Source organism: Littorina saxatilis, linkage group LG12 (genome assembly GCF_037325665.1).
Source record: "Littorina saxatilis isolate snail1 linkage group LG12, US_GU_Lsax_2.0, whole genome shotgun sequence".
NCBI classification, from domain to species: domain Eukaryota; kingdom Metazoa; phylum Mollusca; class Gastropoda; order Littorinimorpha; family Littorinidae; genus Littorina; species Littorina saxatilis.
The window spans coordinates 49,160,240-49,177,726 of record NC_090256.1 but is presented as its reverse complement, the minus strand read 5'-3'; the positions used below and the strand labels follow the sequence as shown (position 1 = coordinate 49,177,726).

At 38.4% G+C, this 17,487-nt stretch overlaps 3 protein-coding genes across 4 annotated transcripts in view; 2 read left to right on the top strand and 1 right to left on the bottom strand.

Annotated features, from left to right (window-relative positions):
• The window catches only part of LOC138982128 (uncharacterized), a 34,488-nt gene extending 29,265 nt beyond the window's left edge, over nt 1-5,223 (bottom strand). For both annotated transcript variants that reach the window (XR_011460792.1, XM_070355347.1), the window contains exon 1: nt 5,097-5,223. The gene's annotated coding sequence lies outside the window, so the exon portion shown is untranslated. The remainder of the gene's footprint in view (nt 1-5,096) is intronic.
• On the top strand, nt 4,347-4,817 carry LOC138983128 (uncharacterized). The gene has a single exon (XM_070356536.1). It carries the CDS (start codon nt 4,347-4,349, stop codon nt 4,815-4,817), a length of 471 nt encoding a protein of 156 aa, XP_070212637.1.
• A 12-nt stretch (nt 5,224-5,235) lies between the features above and the next one.
• LOC138982133 (uncharacterized protein C6orf163 homolog) lies at nt 5,236-16,312 on the top strand. Its single transcript, XM_070355351.1, has 4 exons — nt 5,236-5,876; nt 6,747-6,949; nt 9,312-9,514; nt 14,657-16,312. Exons 1-4 carry the CDS (start codon nt 5,741-5,743, stop codon nt 15,075-15,077), a joined length of 963 nt encoding a protein of 320 aa, XP_070211452.1. The 5' UTR covers nt 5,236-5,740; the 3' UTR covers nt 15,078-16,312.
• The last annotated feature ends 1,175 nt before the right edge of the window (nt 16,313-17,487 follow it).

Below are 17,487 nucleotides of genomic sequence, written 5' to 3'. Positions count from 1 at the left end.
TGTAAAACAAAATCGAGGCCGGAATCACTCAGTTGAATCGAACTCCGACCAAACACCACGTAATAACTAGGTTAATTTATACACTCGCGTGAACAAGAAACTGTCGAGCTTCACAGATGTCGTCGTTGGGTAGTTTTACTACCATAGGAGGATTTTTGAACTGTAAATGCACTCAGCTGCAACAAAAACGCAAAACGAAGGCTGTGAGCTGCACTGTGCCTTTAATGGTCAAATGGCGATTTCGGTATAAATATGTAGACAAGGTCCTTTAAGACTCCCTACCTTTTAAGACCCTGTTTTTCAGACTTTCTCTCTCAGACATAACCTCTGTACATTTTTAAGACTCCCTCTCTTATAAGACCTGATTGATCACTTTTTGAAAGTCTTAAAAGGGGGTTCCACTGTACAGCTTCTTAACTAAAATATCAATGCACATGAAGCAAAAAGTCTTTACCCAAAGATACACATGTCCACATCATCAAGTATCCAGTTATATACATTTCTTCATTCTTTTAACTCCTGCATCATCAGCCTCACATGTCACAATGGGTTAATATCCAAACATGTTTGTAAACACAACAAAATGAGAAAAAAATATGAAAAACTGTGCACTTTGTTGGTAAGTCAAACAATCAAATGAAAACATTTCAGCATTCCATGACAGCTGAATACATGGACTTACTATATTTGTACCACAGAAATACAAGGTCAATGTCGACTCCTCAGATCAGCATCAATGACATTTCTACTGAAGGCTTAGTGAGATATTATGAGGTTTCAAAAGACACTGTTTGAGCTAAACCTAGCAAGAAAATCTGATGCTGCAATGCAGCATTCCCAAGTGATCAATTTTTAACTGAAGTAAACGTAACCAGAAAATCCTGATGACTGCACACAGTATACTATATCCCCCCCCCCCCCTAAATACATGTATCCCACTAACAGTAACAGAATATCTTTTATAACTTTTCCTTGCTTGTTTTTTTTAGAATGACAGATGTTCTGAGGTACATTGTATACATGTTTAAAACAACACGCTATCCATTACACACTAACAAAAAGCATAAGCACAGTGTTGTTCCCGGAATCAGATCACAATAGATCAGTTGGAACAACTTGGATCTGAATTGAAAAATATATAGGTCCATATGTTCTGGCTATAAAAAAAATAGTTCATTCACAAGAGACATCATCAACACTATCGGACGGTCGACCGGCCAAAGGCCAAAACAATAAATTATATATGCACCAGTGACGGAAGTCTGAACGCCATAACGGTGAGCATAAAATGTAAAATAACTGAATTAAAGACCAGGCCAACATCATAACACAAGCTGTCACGCTTTTTAATACTGGGTAAATTATTTTACGACACAAAGTATCATGACATAGCAGGGTTTAACCTGGGAGAAAAAGGCAATGGGACATTTGTCCCCCTCAACTAAATTCCGATGGGACACATACCGTAGTCTAAGGCAAGAAGCACCAAAGAGGCCGCGTTTTGACTAAAGATGCAAAATGGTGCAATATGGTGCCATCTGAGAATTGGCCGCTATCTCGTGTTATCTGTGTGTGTGTGTGTGTGTGATCCGATGTAAAGTGTACATTTGGTGGCGCAGAGGTATGTAATCTCAATGCGCCCTTTGACGCATTGAAGGGAATTGTGATGGGACATTTTCAGATTTGATGCGCCAATGGCGCAGTGCGCACTAGTAAATGAAACCCTGCATAGTTACAATCTGCCACTGGGGTGGGGATATAGCTCAGTTGGTAGCGCGCTGAATTTGTATTCAGTTGGCCGCTGTCAGCGTGAGTTCGATCCCAGGTTCGGCGGAAATTTATTTCACAGAGCCAACTTTGTGTGCAGACTCTCTTCGGTGTCTGAACCTCCCCCCGTGTACACTACATTGGGTGTGCACGTTAAAGATCCCACGATTGACAAAAGGGTCTTTCCTGGCAAAATTGCTTAGGCACAGTTAATAATTGTCTACCTATACCCGTGTGACTTGGAATAATAGGCCGTGAAAGGTAAATATGCGCCGAAATGGCTGCAATCTACTGGCCGTATAAAATTTCATCTCACACGGCATCACTGCAGAGCGCCTATAACTGTACCCACGGAATATGCGCGATATAAGACTCATTGATTGATTGATTGATTGCATGGATCGAGACAGCAAATGTATTGCAGTCTGCACCAAAGTCAATACAGTGCGACCGCACAATAACATTGTAATTCAGTCTCTTGTTAGACCCATAGTTGATAAGCCACATAATCAATAAATGTGTACCACTGCGGAACATGACCCTTTCAAAGTAGTGCCACATTTCATCACCTTTAAATTTGACCAAAGGTTTCTATTTCCTACACTGAAAAATCGTTTCTTCTCAACTTTTACATGCAATATTTTTCACTGTCATTTCAGGGCGGTATAGAACTGGTGTTGAAACTTGAACCAATATGTTATCTGCCATTAAAGCTGTGGTCTATTTATGACTTTCTGGGGCTACGAGGTTAAAAAGACAGGGATGAAAACCATGTACAGAATTCTGTACAGCAAACGCTACCCGAAACTCCATCTATACGGCGTGTATGACCTTGAGAGCTTCAGTCAACGCTTGAATTTTGTAGTGGTAACATCCGGTTTGCTCTCTCAGAGCTGGGAATACTTGTCAAGAAGGACCGAGCAGAAAAAATAAACGACTTGGAAGGTAACTTAAGGCCTCGAGACTTCGTGTCTGATGTCCTAACCACTAGGCTACTGCGCCAATTGAGAAAAAGAAAGAAAAACATTAATATGTATTCATGTTATGCTATTCTTGAAGCAGCATGATTTATATCTCTATATACGCCCACTGTTCAGAAGTGAATACATGTATAACTATTTCTTTGATGTACGTCTGTTTTCAACTTCACAGAGCTTTGGAGAGATTCAAATACTCTTCTTGTCATTTTTCTTGCATGTTGTAAATAGAGATATCGCAGCTATTTGCAAGGCGCGAATGTTGTGTAGCATGACGGACGGTGTAAACATGTACGGCGATTCCGTGAAACATGTTTGCAAATAAAGGCAAATTTGAAGGGCAATTTTCACGTTTTTGCAATGCATGAATGGTAGTTCAAGCCTAGACTGATATAAAATTATTATTTTTTCTTTCTTTGACAAAACTGGAGGAGTGGCCTAGCGGTTAAGACATCGGCCCCGACATTTCGAGGACTTGAGGCCTTAACACTTTCGCGACGGGAGGTGACTATATTAGTAATAGCGCTGCAACGCCCACGGACGGGAAGTGACTATTTTAGTATTAGACATACAAGGTACACGACTCGTGATTGCTTCCCGGTTTTTGAAGATTGCAATAAATTGAGTTGTTTCCCTTGATACACGTGGTTTTCTCTTCCGGCTTGATCAAATTAGTGCAGATTTGCGTGGTGTTTTCGAACAAAAAAAATGAATCGAAGGCGAGCCTTGTCACGGGAGGAGATTCTCCGGATGTTGGATCTTGAGGATCCTGTAGATCATGATACATCGTGTCGTTTTAGCCTCAAGAAAGCGATAATAGCAGTGATATTGAGGAAGAAACAGTCCCGTTGTTGCTAGTACGAGTCGGCAACTACACGTGGTAGGGGGTGATACTGCTAGACGAACATGTATCTCGGAATCGTGCAGGAGCTATGGGGGCGTGGCAGCACTGATAACAATGGATGGCTGGAGCCTTCAAATCCTTTTGGAATTGTTCATAGGTGTACAGTTGATACTTTGTTGTGAAAATGTGACTTATATTCAATATGGATTACCTAGACATCATTTGGTGAGTGTTACAGTTTTGTTTCATTTGAGTCAGGATGCTGTGAGTGAATGCGTGATTTGCTTGTTTTTTTCTTTGTACTGTCTCCTTATTTCTGTGTACAATGTTAACAATATTTCAGCTAATTCATAGGTTTTACACCTTGTTTGGTTATAACATTATTTATAATACTTTCTGTTAAAGAATAACTTTTAAAAAAAGCAGTGGAAAATAAAACACACACAAAAAAACGTTAAAAAACACAAATTATCCCCCTTTCACCCCCCTTTGCTAAAACAAATCGTGTGACAAACTTATAAATAGCACGACTGAACTGGGCATCCATTTTTGAATTAGTACACAAAATTTGGTGGTGATTGGACTTAATTCAAGCTTGCTAGACAGATTTCTTTACAGTTACTGATTTTTGGGAAGTTTCTTGGTGGCAAGCTTGGGCAGGCAGGACGTTAACGCCGTGGCAGTGCTAGTCACAATAGTGTTAAGTTCGAATCCCTGCCAAGTCGTTTATTTTTTCTGCTCGATCCTTCTTGACAAGTATGCCCAGCTCTGAGAGAGCAAACCGGATGTTACCATGGCAACCACAGCAGAAACTGCTGTGCAAGGAAATAGAGGACGTACAGAGAAGGGCTACCAAACTGATATCGGCTCTCAGTGAGAAAACTTACCCAGAACGACTTGCTGTACTCAAACTACCGAGTCTCGAACACAGGCGTCTCCGAGGTGACATGATCGACCTCTACAAGTATATGCATGGGATCTACGACACAGGCAACCCGAATTTCCAGCTGGCCGAAACCAAAGACACTAGGGGAAACAGCCTCAAGTTGTACAAACCATTTTGTAGGCTGAACGTTCGGAGCTGCTTCTTCGCAGAAAGGGTGATTCCTCACTGGAACAGTCTGCCAGAAACAGTTGTGACAGCACCATCAGTGAACAGTTTCAAAGGAAGGCTGGACAATTTCTGGGCAGACAGACCAGAGAAATTCTCGCCAACGTGCTACCAATAACCGCCCGCGCATGCCACCAACAAAAGTGTTATTGGAGTACTATTTCGACAGGATCGATGAACAGGCCTAAGGCCTTATAAACATCGCAAGTCAAGTTCAAGTTCAAGTTCAAGGTAAGGAAGGGGGCAGGGACATTCGGACACGAAGCACGCACGTGGCCTTCAATATCGATGTGCTATCCGCACATTTCCGTCTGGTGAACAGCTCTGTGTTTCAGAAAAAAATGCAAAAGACACAGTCATAATCATATTCTTAACTCGAAAGTTGACGTGAACTTACCGAATTCCAATGGAGTAAGCCAATAACATCACCTATATTCGGGTCATGTACCCATGTTTTCCTTCTGCAGTGCGTGATGTGACGTCACTCGGAAGTCAATCTCGCACCAAATCTCGCGTGGTTTTAACTCATGGCAACGACAGCAGCGTAGCAGACGCCAAAACGCGTTAAGAGTGTGGAAAGCATTTTAACCGATTTGTAGTGTTTGGAACAAACGAAACTGTTGAGCTGTTCTTCGTACATTGCGTTTCAGACGCACTTCGAGAAGATCGACATTATGTACGTGACTGGCTAACTTTGCAGTGTCGATGTCTCAGTGCATCATTTTGAAACGACGATTTTACATCGTTTGTGGCACGAAGAACATGCTGTCAAGTCAAGGATCGACAACAGTATAGATTTGGAATTAAGCCGAAAGACCGCTTAATCTGGTTTAAAGCTTGCCTTCACGTTGGAGAATGGATTTCATATCGGATGACTCTGAATAGGCTTTGATAGCTCTGTGGAGAACAAACAATCGTAGAAGAACCAAGGACTTTTTAAACAAAAGTGGACACATCAAGGACTAGTTAGTTTTCAAAGAAACCACTGTCAAGAATAAGATTTAACAATTAAACAAAGAAAAGAAAAGGAAAACAAAAAATATGGAGTTCACACGATCTGCAACCTTCAGCTCTATAAAATTTCCACAGCTTGCCCCTCGATATCAGGGCATGCCACGCAGATATGAAGAAACAAAGCCTGTCGTCATTCAAGACTTTACACACAGGAAAATTGTTGGTAAGCTCATTAAACTTTATTTGTTGAAAAAACAAACAAACTGTGTGACTTACTCTCAGTGTCCCACACAATGCATATCAATGTGAATCACAGGAAAGGAAATACTCGGAATGGCATTTCAGAATGGCACACAAGTTTCATTTTACTCATTTTAGTTTTATATTTCTCAGACTAATGGCGTTTTGATATATATATATATATATACGTTGATGCTCCTATTTTGAACTACATCTTGCTGATTTTGTACCCCTTTCATAAGAACGGTCACATACATGCATGCATGTGTTAAACAAGAAATCAAACATCTACATTTAACAGACAATTACTTCTTGACAGTTGCCTCTGTGTGGATTTTAAAAGATATACATATATATATGCTTTTGCACTGCCCTCTTTAAGATTATTAAACACATGCTTGCTTACCTTGTTAAATCTTCCTTGCTAAACTAAAGTCTGGTTAACAGTCCCTTCGTAAAAAGTAAATCCCTCGCACAAAATATGCTCGTAAACTTGACCTTATTAAAATATAAGAGACACACATCATACACAAGAGCTTGTTTTATTGTGTCTGGTGTTTTGAAAGTCACTTAATGAGTATGTCAGGCCCTCACATACAAAACAATCTGAAAGTGTCCATTTGATAAGATGAAATTCATTCTTGAGTCACTGATACATACTTTTTTGATCTCACGCATTAATTGCTCTGATCCCTCACAGGTCAACTGTCCCATAGATTTAACATTTAGGTCTTGTGACAGAACAATATTTTTGCAGGGCAGGTCCAAAGTACTGACCTATTGTTCACCTAGTCTGGGAACATTAACTGTGTTCTACTATTACCAAGTGTATTTTTTATGTGATATTTTGCAGGTATAGGCCATGAAATTCAGAGCCGTTTGCTGGACAGGCTTGATGTGGAAAAGGCAGATGCAATTGAACAGGCCAAGCTTGAAACATGGGAAGAAGCAGAGAAGAAGAAACAGAGTGCCGTGAGAAGAGTTCGAGATGAAGCCGCAGTTCAAATTAAGAAAGCTTTAGAGGAACAGAGCGTTGAGCATGAACAAAGAATTAAGGTAAGACTATAATAATAATAATAATAATGGACATTTGCTATTGCGCATAATCATATATATATATTATGCTCAATGCGCTTTACATATTAATTTCTGCCGTGTGAGATGAAATTTTTTACACAATATATCACGCATTCACTATGAATAGTGTGTGTGTGTGTTTTGTGGATACTTTTCAGTTTTGATAAATCTGAGTGATTCTTCCCCTTGATGCACAGAACTGAACGTGAGGAACAAAACTAAAAACGTTGTCAGCTGATCCTGATGGAAGTGTTTTAATTTACAAAAATAGGGATACAGCATGGTTTTGTATACCAATTAAAAATACTTGATTTGTTAAAAACTTTCATTTTATGAACTGATGTTTTATTTATCATTAGATCAAGTCACAATTAACAACAAACATGAAATGTTCAGAACGAGGAGAGAGAGTGAGAGAGAGAGAGATCGATCTTTATTTACAATGGTTATACGGGAGGGTGGTTTAGGGGTAGGTAGGAATCGAAACAGTTTGGAGGGAATTATACTGAGTTAAAGATATTTGTTGAGCACAAACAAGCCTACAAGGAGATTGACAGTAACGGTTACACACACAAACACAAACTAAACAACACCACAACTTTCTCTACTGCATGGCATATTCATGGATATATAGATTCCCACAATGGGATCAGAAACCAACTCTGTGCTTTTGAAAGCTAGCTCCCTGGCTCCACGGAAGTCTTTAGAAATAGTTTCACCTGCTTGACTGGGTTTGAAAGGTGTACCACAGGGGTTGACACGTATAACACTTATTCACCAGTGCCAAGAAGTTATGCTGAATACAGATAAGAAACCCCTTACAAATAAGAATTTTATCTCATAATACTATCGTGGATCAATGGGCTTTATCAGTTTAAGTCAGTAAGGAAAGGTTTTGTTAACCTGAAGAGATTTATGTTGTAAATAGCCAGCATGAAAAGAATACAAAATCAATATTTTACCACAGCTGAAGATTGAAAGTTCAAAACAGTTTATGCATTATTTATCGCAACACATATTTGATAGTGTATCAGGCATGTGATCAAAAAAGCTGCAAGCATGCCCCCCCCCCCCCCCCCCTCACACATTTTTCAACTAGATTAAATCTGGTACAATCTAGAGATTTCAAGACTGATCTTTGAAGCTTGAAAAATGTTGAACAGTGGGGCGGGGGGGGGGGGGTGGGGGGGGGGGGCGGGGTGTGGGGGGGGGGGGGATCTCATGCCTGTGTTATGATACATGTCCAGTAACAAATTTTGTTTGAGGAAATTAAACAAAGGGAGTTATTGAAGTAAAACAGACAGAAAGAAGGATAAAGCAAGCTTTATATACAGATGGGATATTCTTAAGCTAGCATTTACTGCTCTTATATCGTTATGATTATCACATTTGAAAGAAACAATATAGCCAACCATGTATAAGAACACACAATGTTACTGCTCACAATTTTCAAATATTATGTCACTTACACATTGATAGGCTCCCCTTTGAAACTTCTTTGTGATTATTGTGGATTAATGCTAAACCAGAGCCATTACATTGAAGCCCAATGAAGCGAAGCAACTGAGGAAGTCCTAAGTCCACAGAAATGATGCATCTCAATAATTGTAAAAATCCAAAACAGATAGACTGCTAAGGTTCCAAATCAAGAATAACAAAATGTAAAAGGTTACATTTTTCGAACATTTAATGCAGGACAAAACAACACGTTCACCTCGGCCTCACATGCCTTTGAAGTGGACAAACCCTGCAGAGACACGACAGTAACATTTTTAACTGATCTTCGACTGTGACCCAGATGGTGGTAGCAATGGGCACAGTCGAAGGTTTTAAGTCTTTAGTAACACTAACATTTCTTTATTTGTTTCTGTTGCGTCTCTCGTTTGGCCACTTCAAAGGCAGTGACATACTAAATTTTAGGCCGAGGTTCTTGTGAATGTATTGTTTTGTCCTGAATTAAACATTCCAAAAATGTAACTTCTTGTTTATTAATTCTCAAGAAATGTGTTTCAATATCACAATCCCATAAATCTTTTGCATACATTTAAATTATGTGATTGATAGAATTAGAAAGCAAACTTTTTTTTCCTCAAGTGTTGGGAATTGACTCATGTTGCCCATAAGTAATTGTACTGATAAAACTTGAAGAGAGTGAGGGGGACAGACAGATTGAGATTGCATTTGAGATAGAATGATTGTGTGTGTGTGTGTCTGTGTGAGAGAGAGATAGAGAAAGAGACACGCACGTCCCACACAAACTGTACACACCTGATCCCCCCACCACCTGTATCTCTTCATCCAGTCAACATTATCCAATCTCCATTATAATTCATCTTGCCAGGAAGAGGTTGTTCACGTGGAGATGGCAATGCAGAAGCAGTCGATCGAGCAGGTACAGGTGGAGCGGGCGAAAGGCGAGAAGGCGCAGGCAGCCGCGATCAAAGAAGTGGAGCAGAGATGTGCCAAGGAACTGGAAAAGGCCGTGGCAGAAGCACACAAAAAGGAGCAGCATATTGCAGCTGAGAACATCAAGAACCTCACACAGTGAGTTTAAGCTGCTAATTTACTCTGGTTTTTTAATGAAGAAATTTTCATTTGCTTTGCTTTTTGTGTGTGATCGATAAAAAGCAAATATTTTCTTTCCATCAGTACATATTGGGAATTGATTCATGATGCCCACTTTGTAATGAGGAAAAGTCATGCATTGTTTAATTTGGTCTCATACACTTGAGGACCGAGGTAGGGTGGGGGATGCGGGAGGGAAGGGTAGGGGATCTTGGACGATGTTGGTACTTGTCAGACTGTCTCCCTGTGTATCACATGCACAGTATTTGTATTTATGTCTGTATTGCATATTTCAAAATCTTTGGAATGGATATATTGAAATGAATGCATTAATTTAATCTAATATAAATGCTTAATTCTTGTAGGCAGTTAGGTTTGCGTTTTTTTTCTCTTCATTATTTTTCTGATGAAAAACTCCTTTTCATCCAGTAACTTTTGTGTTTAAAAAAAGTTGACATTAGGCATGGGTGCTAGCTTCCATTTTTTTTAAAGCTAAGGTTTTAAAAGTATAAGTTTTTTGATTAACCATTACTGCAGGTAAAATATAAGAAGTTTTGAGTCAATGAAATCTGTGTACTGGTAAATAAATCTATCTTCCTTTTTATATTTAGTCAAGTTTTGACTAAATATTTTAACATTGAGGGGGAATCGAAACGAGGGTCGTGGTGTATGTGCGTGTGTGTGTCTGTGTGTGTGTGTAGAGCGATTCAGACTAAACTACTGGACCGATCTTTATGAAATTTGACATGAGAGTTCCTGGGTATGAAATCCCCATACGTTTTTTTCATTTTTTTGATAAATGCCTTTGATGACGTCATATCCGGCTTTTCGTGAAAGTTGAGGCAGCACTGTCACGCCCTCATTTTTCAACCAAATTGATTGAAATTTTGGTCAAGTAATCTTCGACGAAGCCCGGACTTCGGTATTGCATTTCAGCTTGGTGGCTTAAAAATTAATTAATGACTTTGGTCATTAAAAATCTGAAAATTGTAACAAAAAAATAAAAATTTATAAAACGATCCAAATTTACGTTTATCTTATTCTCCATCATTTGCTGATTCCAAAAACATATAAATATGTTATATTCGGATTAAAAACAAGCTCTGAAAATTAAATATATAAAAATTATTATCAAAATTAAATTGTCCAAACCAATTTAAAAACACTTTCATCTTATTCCTTGTCGGTTCCTGATTCCAAAAACATATAGATATGATATGTTTGGATTAAAAACACGCTCAGAAAGTTAAAACAAAGAGAGGTACAGAAAAGCGTGCTATCCTTCTTAGCGCAACTACTACCCCGCTCTTCTTGTCAATTTCACTGCCTTTGCCATGAGCGGTGGACTGACGATGCTACGAGTATACGGTCTTGCTGAAAAATGGCAGCTACTTGACTAAATATTGTATTTTCGCCTTACGCGACTTGTTTTACATTTTATAAGACCTCATATCTAGTCCTATTATTTACGTCTAAAACATAGGTTTTATTGTATCCATAATGCTATTGTTCTATGGCTCTGAATGCACTCCAACATGCCCTGAAAACGTGTACTTGTGTTTACCCACCCTTCTTAACAGACTTATAAAGACTTACTCTATATGAATGACATTCAGTGGAATCCCCTTTTAAAACCTCCCAAAACCTTAGAATATAAAGTCCTAAGTAAAAATTCTCCTCTTTTTTATATTTAGTCAAGTTTTGACTAAATATTTTAACATCAAGGGGGAATCGAAATGAGGGTCGTGGTGTATGTGCGTGTGTGTGTGCGTGTGTGTGTGTCTGTGTGTGTGTGTAGAGCGATTCAGACTAAACTACTGGACCGATCTTTATGAAATTTGACATGAGAGTTCCTGGGTATGAAATCCCCATACGTTTTTTTCATTTTTTTGATAAATGTCTTTGATGACGTCATATCCGGCTTTTCGTGAAAGTTGAGGCGGCACTGTCACGCCCTCATTTTTCAACCAAATTGGTTGAAATTTTGGTCAAGTAATCTTCGACGAAGCCCGGACTTCGGTATTGCATTTCAGCTTGGTGGCTTAAAAATTAATTAATGACTTTGGTCATTAAAAATCTGAAAATTGTAAAAAAAAATAAACATTTATAAAACGATCCAAATTTACGTTTATCTTATTCTCCATCATTTGCTGATTCCAAAAAAATATAAATATGTTATATTCGGATTAAAAACAAGCTCTGAAAATTAAATATATAAAAATTATTATCAAAATTAAATTGTCCAAATCAATTTAAAAACACTTTCATCTTATTCCTTGTCGGTTCCTGATTCCAAAAACATATAGATATGATATGTTTGGATTAAAAACACGCTCAGAAAGTTAAAACAAAGAGAGGTACAGAAAAGCGTGCTATCCTTCTTAGCGCAACTACTACCCCGCTCTTCTTGTCAATTTCACTGCCTTTGCCATGAGCGGTGGACTGACGATGCTACGAGTATACGGTCTTGCTGAAAAATGGCATTGCGTTCAGTTTCATTCTGTGAGTTCGACAGCTACTTGACTAAATATTGTATTTTCGCCTTACGCGACTTGTTTGTGTTTAACGTCGTTTTCAACCACGAAGGTTATATCGCGACGGGGAAAGGGGGAGATGGGATAGAGCCACTTGTTAAGTTGTTAATTGTTTCTTGTTCACAAAAGCACTAATCAAAAAATTGCTCCAGGGGCTTGCAACGTAGTACAATATATTACCTTACTGGGAGAATGCAGGTTTCCAGTACAAAGGACTTAACATTTCTTACATACTGCTTGACTAAAATCTTTACAAACATTGACTATATTCTATACAAGAAACACTTAACGAGGGTAAAAGGAGAAACAGAATCTGTTAGTCGCCTCTTACGACATGCTGGGGAGCATCGGGTAAATTCTTCCCCCTAACCCACGGGGGGTCAAGTTAAAATTGAGCAAGTCTTAAGTTGAAAGGTACCAAGTCTTAAAATGAACGTAAATTTACAAACACTTAAAGCAGAAAATCTTGAAAACTTGGATCATAGGGATCTTAAACAAAGGGTTCTTAACTGTACCATGCTCCAGCTATTTGTAATGCCACTTTGGGCAGCGTCAATTCCTGATGACTTACGAACACCAATTTTGGCGACCATGATCCTCTATAAACAGAAGGAAAGAAACCAAAGGAACAAGTCAAACCAGCAAGACATTTATTTTCCACAGTCCCCTAATCCTTAAAACAACAAAGATAGACAGCTCCTATAATAGCAACTCCACTGCCATTTCCCTAATCCCAGTTGATCCCGAAAATTGTTACAAAAGCAATTTGACGCTTGAGCGGCTACAGGGTAAAGCTTCACAGCCATGGCAGTTCTGATATTCTTAGACAGCTGATCATTGCCAGTGACCAGAGCTAAAAAGCCTTGGGATTAATTCTGTGCATTGCTTAGCAGGGTATAAGGTCAGCAAGGAGAGCAATTGGTTTAAACAGTGTTTATTCAACAATTCGTAGGTATTTGAACATGATACATGTTAAGGATCAACAACAAGTTCAAGGAGAGCAATTATAACAAACTCTTTGCTGCACATGCATGAGTACCAGGCAAAAGAATACTGTTGTAAGAGACTTTGTTGTTGTTTTCAAATTAACTGTTGTTTACAGCGAACCAGACAAAGAATCTCAAAAGAGAAAAACAAACTTATCAAGAATATTTGTTAATGATTGTAGAACATGTACTTTCTTTCCTTACTTGTCTGAAAAATTTACATTTTAAAGTCGATAAAATGTATATATATATACACCTTTGGTTGCACACCACAATTCACCTCTTCATCAGATAATACCATTAATGAACAGCTGGACTACAAGTACAAATAATTCCACTCATCCAGCAGCAGGTAAAATCTCCTGCATGAATTTGTGTTTCTCTCTGAACACCTTTTTACATTTAGTCAAGTTTTGACTAAATGTTTTAACATAGAGGGGGGAATCGAGACGAGGGTCATGGTGTATGTGTGTGTGTGTCGATGTGTGTGTGTGTAGAGCGATTCAGAGTAAACTACTGGACCGATCTTTATGAAATTTTTCATGAGAGTTCCTGGGTATGATATCCCCGGACGTTTTTTTTCTCATTTTTTTGATAAATGTCTTTGAATCTTTGATGATGTCATATCCGGCATTTTGTAAAAGTTGAGGCGGCACTATCACACCCTCATTTTTCAATCAAATTGATTGACATTTTGGCAAAGCAATCTTTCGACGAAGGCCGGGCTTTGGTATTGCATTTCAGCTTGAAGGCTTAAAAATTAATTAATGACTTTGGTCATTAAAAATCTGAAAATTGTAATTAAAATTACTTTTTTATAAAACGATCCAAAATTACGTTTATCGTATTCTTCATCATTTTCTGATTCCAAAAACATATAAATATGTTATATTCGGATTAAAAACAAGCTCTGAAAATTAAAAATAGAAAAATTATGATTAAAATTAAATTTCCGAAATCGATTTAAAAACAATTTGATCTCATTCCTTGTCCGTTCTTGATTCCAAAAACATATAGATATGATATGTTTAGATTAAAAACACGTTCAGAGAGTTAAAAAGAATAGAGATATAGAAAAGCGTGCTATCCTCCTCAGCACAACCGCTACCGCGCTTTTCTGGATTGTTCATTTCACTGCCTTTTCCACGAGCGGTACGCGGTGGACAGACGATGCTACGAATGTACGGTCTTGCGGAAAAAATGCAATGCGTTCAGTTTCATTATGTGAGTTCGACTGAGCTTGACTAAATGTTGTATTTTCGCCTTACGTGACTTGTTGTTCTTTGTATTTTAAAGTAGTTTGAAAACAGCCAAAAATTCAAATTTACCTCTATTTTAACATTCCCTGCCTTTGAAGACCCGATTTTCTCAGATTTTGGGAGGACTCAAGAAAGAAAGTACTCACAAAAACTACCATCGCACCAATTGTAAAGCGCCTCGAGCCAATTGATGGGACTGGCGTTATAGAAAAGTTATTGTTCCAATGATTGTACAGCGCTTTGAGCAGGGTTAAACCCTGGATACATGCGCTTTATAAATATTATGCATTATTATTATTATTATTAATCAAATTTTGTTCTCTACAATTCTCTTACCACCAGGAACCACAATTCCCTCTTGGAAGATATGCAGAAGGCCCACGTGGTTGAACTGGCCTCGGAGCTTGCCCTCCTCACTGCCGAGAAGGACAAGCAGCGTGAGGATGCCGTCAACGCCGCCCATGAGTTTGAGCAGAAGGTCACCCAAGACATCACGCAGAAGCTCAGGCAGAAGTTCGAGAAACAATCCGCTCAGGAGAGTGTCAAAATCAACGCAAAAAACTTTGAGATTAGCAGGATAGGTCGACGGATGGAAGAAATCGAGAAAGAGAAGGAGAGGCTGGCTGAATATCTGCAAACAACTCGGAAGTCGTTTCAGGATTTCATTGACCGTGTCCAAAAAATGAAAAATGGCGAGGCTGACTTTATGCTTCCACCAGCTTACATCAACGAAATTGAGCGAGGGCTGATGGAAGCCGAATAGGGATATGGTGTTCGAGGGTAACTACAGAAGACTTGCTCCTTTTGAAATCAGCCAACAAACGTTTGAATATCAAGACTTTCGAACCGACCTTTCCTGAATGCTTCTATTTTACATTGTCCTTTCAGGCAGACATACATGAACAGTTCTCCAAAAAAATCATCAGTGTGCGCATATATTTTGATTCTACTGCATCTGATCTGTGTGAATGGTTAGTCATCAATTTATGTTTTGTGTGCACATGATGCTGACCTCAGTGTATTTGTATGTAAAAGAATGCTCAATTTAAACATTAAACTGTGAGTTTCAGTCACTACTGGAACTCTCACAATAGGACCTCTTACTTGCTCAAATTAAGAAGAGTCTTTGATTTAACATGTTGCCACTGGCACTGTCAATTAGGGTATGTCTGCAACTTTAACCTGTGCTGCAAAATACATTTTCAAATGCAGCTTTAATGTACATAGAAGTAAGAAGCACTTAGTGCGTTCATTTACCAAATGATGTGTGTTTGAACTGAGTACAGACACTTTTGTTCATGGAAATTGTCATATATTTCTGTGTATTTAAGCTCAGAACTGGATGCATTTTGGAGACTGCTATTATAGTGGAAGTACCCTCCTTTTAGGCTTCCCCCCTTTATTTTAATACCTTTTATTTCCTCTGGCCAGATTGTCCGTTCATAACCTCTGTAAATGTATCACCACTTTGAGACTACCTCCTTTTTAAGACCTGAATTTCTCAGATATTTGGTGGATTTAAAAGGGAGGGGTGCCGGGGGTGTTACCCTGGACTTGCATAATCCTTGGCCTTATATCTGTCCTGTACTATCAAGTTGCAAAAATGCTAACTTTCTGAGACTCTGTAGTCGTGATTTTACATTTTAAAATCAACACACTCATTCCCAGAATTGGTTATACAGAGGAGACAGTGAGAAATCGCTGATCGCAAGATGTGTGAGGATCAAAATCCGTTTTTTATTCAAACTTTGTGTGTGTGAAGCGTGGTTTCGATGTTATACTGCAGGCAGAACTTGTTTAATAACTCCACTGTTTAAATCTTGTGTTTGTATTACATTTACAGGCTGACTTGCTCTACACAAGCAATACATGTTTGATGTACATGCATGCATGTATAAACTGTTGACATTATACACTATTACATTGTTACCATCAGTACTTGCAGGGTACATTTATTCATCTATTAGGATTATTGTATAATAAACTATTTTATTAAAATGTTCTGTTTCTTGATTTTTATGTCTAGAAGTGTTATGACGATAGACCAAACTGGGTGTTTTTTGTTGTTGTTTATTTTAACTTTCTTTACCATTTGCTCATTGCCTACCTTTGTTGTTGTTGTTTTCTTGAGTGTTCTTGATTTTTTTGTTTGTTTGTTTGTTGTCATTTGGTCTTTACCTACATTTTTCACCTATTTTACTGGCACTACTACTTACTACTTCTAGCCCTGTCTCTCATCACCAGTCTTCCCAGGTAGGTTGTAGGTTCTCTTTTTAAATAGAAAGAAAGCAGTTCATTAGTGTTCTTTGGTGATAGGGGTACTGCCTGTCAGTTTGCCATTGGGTGACTCAAGACATATTCAGTGTTCGAATGTCATTTGCAACTCAGTTTACAATGCATTGTCTAGATTCAAAAAGAACATAGAGTGTATTTCACCTCAGGTGAACTAACACCGAAGAAATAAAATGAGAAGAAAATATGGACAACAAAAGCATCAAATGATAGCTGGAGAAAAAGAAAATTCGTTTGAGCTTAAAGCCATATGTACTCGATGACTATACACGCTAATTGCTTTACCAACAGCTGGAGACATGCTAAATTAAGTTCCCTGCAAAATATTGTGGTCTAGGACCCCTTCAATGTTGAGATATGTTAATTTTCATTTTGATCTGGATCGTCCTATTTATAGATTTGCCAACAGAGGTAGCGTTGACGCAAGGGAAATAACTCCGCGTCTTTGTTTACATCCAAAGTTTTTGAGACTCTAAAACAAGCTGTAATGCATGTATATGGTCCGCGCATGGCGACATATCGTCATTACATGGTCTTATGGTGCGTTTGACATCGATTATGGGCAAACTACACTTTGTAAACACGGGAGCGCGTACATATGCCTTTAAATTTGAACATGCTTTTGGTAGAAATGAATTGTAATAATTCCTTCCTTGTGCTTCCATTATATTCAAAATATTACAACTCAAGCTCACGCTTCTTAATTCCTGTTCAATTAATGAAGCATATATTTGTCTTGCCGATGTGGTGCTACCACGGCCTCATATTGTTTTCTGGGAAAATAGCAGTACATGTATTGCTAACTTGGCATTTTCGAAAAAGAACACAAGTGTTTCTTTTGTTTTACTTCTAAATTTGGCCCCAAAAGTATTGCACCACTT

Coding starts and splice junctions, on each gene's coding strand:
- LOC138983128 (XM_070356536.1), top strand. CDS start 4,347: ATGCCCAGCTCTGAGAGAGCAAACCGGATGTTACCATGGCAACCACAG.
- LOC138982133 (XM_070355351.1), top strand. CDS start 5,741: ATGGAGTTCACACGATCTGCAACCTTCAGCTCTATAAAATTTCCACAG. Junction 5,877..6,746: donor TACACACAGGAAAATTGTTG/GTAAGCTCATTA, acceptor GATATTTTGCAG/GTATAGGCCATGAAATTCAG. Junction 6,950..9,311: donor AGCATGAACAAAGAATTAAG/GTAAGACTATAA, acceptor TCATCTTGCCAG/GAAGAGGTTGTTCACGTGGA.